The 8740-nt window shown below is 46.6% G+C and overlaps 2 protein-coding genes across 2 annotated transcripts; one reads left to right on the forward strand and one right to left on the reverse strand.

Moving 5' to 3' along the window:
* Positions 1-225: 225 nt before the first annotated feature.
* Positions 226-1668, forward strand: LOC101779687. Its single transcript, XM_004979157.3, has 2 exons — positions 226-735; positions 843-1668. Exons 1-2 carry the CDS (start codon positions 486-488, stop codon positions 1310-1312), a joined length of 720 nt encoding a protein of 239 aa, XP_004979214.1. The 5' UTR covers positions 226-485; the 3' UTR covers positions 1313-1668.
* A 4965-nt stretch (positions 1669-6633) lies between these two features.
* LOC101758888 lies at positions 6634-8574 on the reverse strand. The gene is made up of 3 exons (XM_012848181.1): positions 7142-8574; positions 6817-7071; positions 6634-6739 (listed from the first exon to the last, which is right to left on the reverse strand). The coding sequence occupies exons 1-3, from the start codon at positions 8572-8574 to the stop codon at positions 6634-6636; spliced, it is 1794 nt and encodes a 597-aa protein (XP_012703635.1).
* Positions 8575-8740: the final 166 nt, after the last annotated feature.

Genomic DNA, 8740 nt, shown 5'->3' on the forward strand with positions numbered 1-8740 from the left:
TTAGTTTACGAACTCGTTCAATAGATATTCATAGTTAAAGTTGGAGTAAAAAATCAACAGGGTCATATATTTATTTAAGAACGGAGGGAGTGGTCTGTTTTTGAAAAAAATAAAACTGGTTGTTCTATATGGGCATATGAGGTTCTCCATTTGTGTTTTCCATACCTGACTGCGTGAGGGCGACATCCAGTAGCCTCGATCGATTCCCTGGTTGCGCGTTCAAAGTTTGACACGGTACGATTCCTCCCCTCAATGTACCAATTGGTTATATCAAAATGGACAATCAATTTTCACTGTTCTCCTAACGAACCTGTTTTAGCCCAAACCGGCCGGCCACGGCCCTATAAAGGCAGCGAGCAGTTTGCAGAGACGCGGCTTCAAGCAGTTCCGGGGCACCTACCTAGCCAGCCGGCCACTGAACTTAGCTAGTCTAATTCACTGCTCCTGAGCTTGGCACCGTACCCAGCAAGCGTATAGTAGAGAGCATGGCGGGCACATCGTGGTCGTCGTCCTCGTCCTGCACGTCGTCGTTCGGGTCCCTTGACGACGATGTCATCGTCTGCGTCCTCAAGACCGACGATGTGGGTGCCGCCGCCGCCGCCGCCGGGGAGGGAAGCGTCAAGTTCCTTTGCAGCTACGGCGGCAGGATCCTGCCGCGCCACACCGACGGCGCGCTTCGCTATGTCGGCGGCGACAACCGAGTCCTCTCCGTCGACCGTCCCCTCCAGTTCTACGGTGCACACCTGTGCCTGCGAGCCTAGACAGACCCACCGCGCTGCACAGTCCTTTGACTCCTTTCTCTGACTTCTTGAGTTGCGTGGTCGTGTCTGCTGTGTCGGCAGAGCTGCAACGGAAACTAAGGGAGTTGTGCGGGTGGGAAGTGTGCCTGCGGTGCCAGCTGCCGACGGAGGACCTGGACGCGCTCATCTCCGTGACGAGCGACGACGACCTCGCCAACCTGCTGGAGGAGTACGACGTGGCCAGCAAGGACTGCCTCCAGCCGCTCAAGATCCGGGCGTTCCTCTTCCCGAGGACGCCGCCGTCCCTGCAACCGCGGTGCAGCCCGCCGTCCACCCCAGCGTTCGTGTCCAGGCCGTCGCCATCGAACGCGCACCTCCGCCGGCAGAACACTTCCCCGGCCGCCGCTGCCCGCGTGTCTTCGTCACCGACGTGCGCGCCGCGGTGGTGGGCGGCGCCCCTGCACACCTTCCGCCCGGCGCGCGCGCACCAGCCTCAGCGCTACGACTGGCACGGCCCTGGTGAGGCGAGGCTGCAACGGTACCTCGTCCACAACGGCAGCCACTGGCAATAACGGGACATGAGCCGCTCTTCGTTCCCGACCACGGGAAGGACGGAGTGTACGGGAGGGCGCCGCGTCACGCAACGAGTGACATGAATAAGCTAGTGCTGTGGCGTGCGCGCATGTGTTATCCTGTGCACAATTTAGATGTAGACCGATCTTCTTCTTTTTTTTTTGCAACACGAGATGAGGTGTGCGGATGGGTATGGGAAACCACCAGAAAAAGGCAGTAGCGTTCCTCGAGTGGAGCGTTGAGCTAGTGGTGATCCGCTCGGCTCGCTAGTGCGGGTGACGCCGAGGCGTTGCGTGCTCGCCTTCATCGATCTACAGGGTATAGTATTCAACTTGCGCTCTGGAGCGTTCCGATCCGTCTCGAGGGTTGTGTGTCGTTGGCGTGGCGCGGCGGTGGGCCAGGGCAGACTGGTCGAGGTGCGTCTCAGGCAAGAGACGTCCCGTTTCCTGGGGCCGCGGGTCTCCCGTCTGAGAAGATTGTTCGGATCCGAACAGTGCTAATTAAAAAGCTAAATATGAGCTAATTATAAAATTAATTGTAGAATCCTCAGCTAATTCGCGAGATAAATTTATTAAGCCTAATTAATTCATTATTAGCAAATGGTTACTATAGCACCACATTGTCAAATTATGGACTAATTAGGTTTAAAAGATTCGTCTCGCGAATTAGACTATATTTAATACTCCTAATTAGTATCAAACATCCGATATGACAGGTGCTAAACTTTAGCAAGTGATATCCAAACACCCCCTTCGTCTGCGGCACAAACAAAATTCCCGTTTCAGACCTTTTTCTCCAGGCGCACACCCGCACTCATTGCGCCAAGAACATCGTAGACAATTTTCCTTTCGTCTATGATGAACCAGTTTGAGTACACACAGATTTTCTCGCAGCCACACAATGTGTACATTCCATTTGCAGAAGATTCAACTTAAGGCGTTGCTAGCGCCAAGACGTCCGATGGGAAAACTTCCCATCGGACGGTTTGTTGGTCCATCGCAACATCAAAAGTAGAAAATAAACTTTTGCAGCAAAGAAAATCACCATTTGCAAAATTAAAAAATATGTTGAAAAAAATTATTAGCCATCTGTTTATGATGAGGAAAAAACCCACCGTAACATCTGTTTCGTGTTGCATGGAACATTCAAATCTCTCATTGAAAATGCAACATCCAGATAAAACACTTGCAACATGTGTGGAAAATATATGCAACATCGCAACATCTAAGATCTACTTTGCAACATCCACGTGAAACACTTGCAATATTTTTCTGAAACATCTGAAACAATTGAAACATACGCTTGCAACGTGCAACAAACCCTGGCAGGAGGAGCACTGCACAGCGGAATCCGACGCTAAGAAACGGTGGAGGAGGAGGAGGATGGCGGCGGCCGGCGCGGCTCGCCCCTTGGCCGCGGGGGAGCGGCGGCCCGCGCCCCCAGCACTCGAGCGGCGCCCGGCGCCCTTCCCAGTGATCTGGAGGGGTCTCGAAATCGCTCGCCAGCGCCGTCTTCACTTACTACACCATCACCACAGCCATGGCATCTCGCTGGGCACCACAGCGATGTCGTGCCCCCTCTTCGATTTCTTCTTCTAAGCAGGATACAGTGTTGCTGCCGCTCAAACAAGCGTGGGCGAAGGAGGAGCAGTGTCCACTAATGACACAGAGCGGAAAGGCAGCGTGGCGTCAGATAGCGAGACGGTGGAGGTGTGAAGCACTGGCGGCAAGCTCAGAATGAGGATAGATAAAGAAGAAGAAAAGGATAAGAAGGAACCGGTTGTGTGGCTTACGATATTTCTGGTGGTTGTGGACCCCACGCTTAGATATTTGTGGTGACCAGCGTCTGATGCGTCTGACGTACAGATTGTAGTATTACCGCTCAACATATTACCTTTCTCCATCTTGTACCGTTTGTAAGAGGATTGGAGGACAACCATTTGTAACGTTTTTTGAAAGGTCGTACTCCATATGAAAACATAAGGGTGCAGTTTTGACCTGGATGGGACCTTAGAAAAAAACAGATTTGACCATTAATTTATCGTTTTTAATTACAGATTCAGAGTACGTACAAGCATGAGTACTCAACTATATGAATACACACAAACAGACCATATCCATACGAGTACTTTCCAGAGACTGAGTCGACCTACCATCGAAAACATTGCATCGTTAATTCATAAAGTCAACCTACCAAAATGCAAGCAGTCCTATGGAGTCAAAAACTCGAAGCGGTTCCGCTAAAAAAATCTAAACGACGGAGTGCATGCACTCAATTCGCTAATTTATCTAATGTGCTATACTTACTATCATAATAATTGTGCCAATTTGATAAATATAGAATAATGCTTTCAAATATGAAAACATAGTGCCAATTTTGTATCGCACAATAATCTACAGTTTTATAAACTAATTGTTTATCAAAGATTATGAATTTTGGACCTTGAAATGATTGCTTGCCTTGACGAAAAATAATGATTGGAGTAAAACGTGCAGTTGATTGAAAATCTGCCCAAAATTTACACCTATTGTATATAATTGAATTTAATTTTTGTTGGTATATTTTTAGTAACTTTTCAAGAGCTCCCATTGAACTCTTCAATACCGGTGGATGAAGAGGGCCGGTGACCAACAGCTGCAGCTACTGGCCGGATGATATGGATGGGCGGTGACGGTTTTGTTTGTAGTGTAGAGATTTGTCATTACTGATGATATGAACAGAGTCTATTTGTTTGAGCTGTAAGTTTTGGCGATGAACAGAGTCTATTTGTTTGAGCTGTAAGTTTTGGTGATGAACACAGTCTATTTGTTTGAGCTGTAAGTTTTGGAGGTTTTTAAAAAACTACTGCTGAATTTTTTCTGAAAAGTTAATAATAATTTGTAGATGTGTTCAGGTTTCTAAGCTCAAAAAGTTATGAAAAAAATTCAAAAAACTGAGCTCTTCAGCTTTGTATGTAAACTCAACTTTTTCTAATCTGTCTTTCCGGAACCTCTAGCAGGAAGTCCAAACCAACAGGCTTTAGGCCCGCCACTTGAGATAGCCTTGGACACACATATTTAGCGAAACAAATTAGATCAATTTTACCGTAATTCGCTTATGCGCTTCTTTCTAATAAAATTTAGGTTTACTTTACTTTTTCAAACTAATTTAATTGGTTCAATGAACTCCATAATGAGATCTATATTTTTCCAGTGTATAGTTGAGTTTTAATTTTAAACTATATCGACTAACCGAGAAAATAATATACTACATTAGTAAAATACAATACTATTTTTTTCATGACATGGAGCATTATATCTTTCATCTTCTTACAAACTCTGGATTTAACTAAAACTTGATTTGTACGCGGAGAGGTAAATTAGGCCAACAAGATAGTTTAAGCCGCAGACACGATTTGTAAAGTGCGCCTCATATTTTTTTCAAGGACGGACCGGAGGTTCCCCCGCTTCTACAAAACAAGCCCAATCACTGTAGCCTTCAGCCCCCATCCGATAATAGAAATATGAGCTTATACGAGCTATTTCCAGGAGTGCGATAATAGAATTTCAAAGGCCGGACATAAGATGAGCTTATACGAGCTATTTCCAGGAGTGGACGAGGGGATGGCCCACCCAAGAAAACGAATTTTCAGGCAGAATGGCCAACCTCCCCTGGAGCTTTTGGTGACTCTAAAATTCACAGCGCGCGCCCTGCCTCAGGCAAAAAAAATCAAGTAGCTGCCTGCTTTGCATTCACGTTGTGGGTCCTACACAATCCTTATCTTCATCTAACCTTATCGGGATATTTAAATAATTGCCACCGTTGCAAATGGCACTCCTTCATTTGCCACTTTTACGGGAGCTTCTACTGTTTTGCCATCGCGAACGAAACGAGGCAACTGATTTGCCATTTTTGCTGACGTGGCACGCCACGTCCCCGCGACAGCGTGTGTTAGGGGTGCCAAAAGACCCTCATGCCCCTGTCGTTCTCCTCCGTTACCCCCCCGGCTAACAGACCCGATGCCATCCCCTTCCCCGTCTCCCCCCACTTCTCCCCTTCTCCCCCAGGCCTCCCTCCTCCCTGCCTCCCCGACGAAAAACCTAGGTCTAGAGCGGCGGCGACGGCGGTGACTAAGGCCATCCATCTCCCATTCCCCATCTCCCCCGTTCCCCATCTCCCCTCTTCCCCATCTCCTCCCTTCCTTCCCTGCGCAGCGGGTCACCCCTTCTTCCCCCATCCGCCACGCGCAAGCCATGTCGCAGGTTGGAGCGTCATCAATTGTGAGGAGGCCAAATCTGCATGCTCCTTGTCGGTGAGGAGATGGGCTTACCTTTGATCCAGTGCCCTTTGTGCCGTAGGGCACGGGTAGTTGAGCGGCGCACACAGCAAGATTCGGTGAACTACGGTAGGATATACATAAAATGTCCAAGGAATGATAGATGGGTGAGTTTGATGTCGGTTTTTTAGTTTCGGCATTTGCATTTGATGCTAGACTCATTTTGTTGACTTGATGTTCAGATTGCAGATAAATGTGAGTACTACAGGTGGCAAAGGTTTTATTTCAAAGATTTGGTTGATGCCAAGGTGATTGAAGTGCTTAATTGTGGGGAAGTTGATGACCAAGTTGATGACCAAGAAGTTGAGTCCATGGGGCGTGCAGAGAGGGCAGTTGCAAGTTTGAAATTTGAGAAGGAAGCCATGGAGGTCAAGCTGGATAAAATGATGAATGCCTTGTTGCTGTTGACTGTGTTGCTTGTAGGATTTATGGGTGTTGTTGTTGGGAACATGTTGAAGTAGTAGAAACATTTGTGTTGTTGTTGTTGTTGGACTCATTTTGTATTGTGTCTTGGTGTAATCAATGAAAAATGACTTTTGTTTTTGGATCACTGTGTTCATTCCTGAATTTCATTCATGGCCAACAGATATTGTTCATGGCAAACAAATACAGTTGACAACCAAATAGTTCATGTCAAACAGATATACTTGAATTCCAAACAGATACACAAGAGCATAGTGCATGGCAACAGAAAAGCATAATTCATGGCCAAACATGACAGACATTGTTCATGGCCAAAAGCACAGAGCATAGTTCATGGCAACAGAAAAGCATAATTCATGGCCAAACATGACAGACATTGTTCATGGCCAAAAGCACATACATAGTTCATGGCCAAAAGTACAGACATAGTTCATGGCCTAACAGAAAAGCATAATTCATGGCCAAAGACACAGACATTGTTCATGGCCTAACAAACAAAAGTCCTGGACACAGACATTGTTGGACTCATTTCTTTGGTGTCTTCTTCACTTTGGTCGCCAGCACCTTCCTTGGGGTCATCTTCTAGGCAACTTTTGGTGCTGCTGGTGCCACCACTTCTAATGGTACAGGTTTAAAATCAGCAAGTTCTTCAGCAGGTGGGTCTGGTGGTGCCTCCAAAGCAAGTCTCCTGTGCAATGTAAGAGGCTCTTAGCTGCTGAAGTACACATATTATTAAAAATGTTGTTGTGTAGATGCAATACCAACCTCTTAGTCCTGGATGCTGCTGCTTGCAGATGTTGTTGTGCCTGAGCTACAGCTTCAGCTTCTTTCCTAGCTGCTTTCCTAGCTGCTTTCCTTGCTGATGCTGCTGCAATTGCTTCAGCCTCTTCCCTAGCTGCTGCAGCTCTTGTCCTTGGTGTCCTTTGTGGTGGAACTGGCTCTGGTTCAGCAGCTTCTTCATGGTTGTCATGGTTGGCCTTCTTCCTTCCTGGCTTCACTGCTGCTTTCTTGGTCCTCTTCCTGTAAAATAAGATTAGTAGTTAGTCATGGCAATATTATAGCACAAACAAATGATTGGCTTAGTACATACCTTTTCTTGGTCCCAGTGAGCCCACAGTGCCTACTGCCCTTCCTATGACCCTTTTCACCACAAGCTGCACATATGGATTGCCTAGTAGGCTTACCTGACCTCTCCAAGCAAGAGGGAATTCTGTTTTTCCTCTGCCTACCAATGCCTCTCTTCTTCCCTATAGGTGGCAATAGTTTGAAGTCCTTTGCAACTTCAGGCCATTGACTCCTATCTGTGATGTTAGGCCACCCAGCATCATATGCTTGTCTAAATCTTTGCACAGAATATGCCATGTCCACAAACTTTTCATAATCTGGCTGCCTCACAGTGGTTATAACAGCCAAAGCATGGGGGCAAGGCTTACCAGTAACCTGCCATTCTCTACATGTACAGCTCTGGTCATTGAGATAAACCACATGTCTTCTTACTTCCTCATCCTTGTATATCTTAGTGACCTCAGCTTGGTGTGGCAGTCCTTTGGTGACCTTTAAGTGTCCTATCCCCTTTGAGGCAGCATTAAGTTGATGAATCACAGCAGGGAGAATAACTCCATTTAAAGCTCTTCCAATCCTCCTCCTCCTTTCAAACATGACCACACCTTTCTCTCTGATAGCATCTACCAGACAGTGTAGTGGCAGGTCCTTGAATTCTTTGATCCATGCATTCCAAGACTCAGCCAAATTGTTCAGGATGTAGTCACATTTGATGTCTGGAGAGAACTTGGATCTAGCCCACAACAGATTATGGTGCTCTTCTAACCATTTTCCTACCTCAGGGCTAGCTTCCAAGACTTTACTCATAAAGTAATTGTGCTTTCCAGCTGAGTAAGCTCTTGCAGCAGGCCACATGTTTTCAGCATATACATTTCCTGTGAACTTCTTCTTCATGTTTTCCATCAAGTGCCTAAAACATTCCCTCTGTTCAGCCCATGGAAAAACATGCTTGACAGTAGACTCTAGGCCCTTGCAAGCATCAGTACAAATAGCCATTCTTGGAAGTACCCCAATGGCCTTGCCTAACTGCTCCATGAACCAAATCCAATTATCCTTGGTCTCTGAATCAAAAAACCCAAAGGCCAAAGGGAACATCCAATTATGACCATCTAAAGCTAAGGCTGCAGGCATATGTCCATTCCACTGCCCATTCAAAGCTGTGGAGTCTATACTAATGTAAGGTCTGCACCCATACAAGAACCCATCTATACTACCTCTGAAAGCACAAAAAAATCTGTTGAAATGGTGCTTCTCTCCAACTTTGACAGTATCTATCTCAACTACACTACCAGGCTGCCTCAACTCCACTTCTGCCTTAAACCTATACAACCAATCAAATGAATCATCCCACTTACCAAATAATTTGTCAGCTGCTCTCTGCCTACCATACCAAACTATCTGGTAATTGATCTTAATCTTGTACTTGTCCTCCAATGCTTCCTTCACATCTGCAGCACCCATTCAAGGCTTCCTCTTGAGCAAAGGTATGGCCCTCTCAGCCACCCATGCTTGATTGGCCATTCTGCCCAGCACTCTGCTTCTTGAAGCACACTTATGAAGCTCATTGTTTATTTGGACCTGCAGGACATAAAGATTTGTTAGCTCAAGATCTGTCACACCCGATTTT

The sequence above is a fragment of the Setaria italica genome, chromosome VIII (genome assembly GCF_000263155.2).
Source record: "Setaria italica strain Yugu1 chromosome VIII, Setaria_italica_v2.0, whole genome shotgun sequence".
NCBI lineage: Eukaryota > Viridiplantae > Streptophyta > Magnoliopsida > Poales > Poaceae > Setaria > Setaria italica.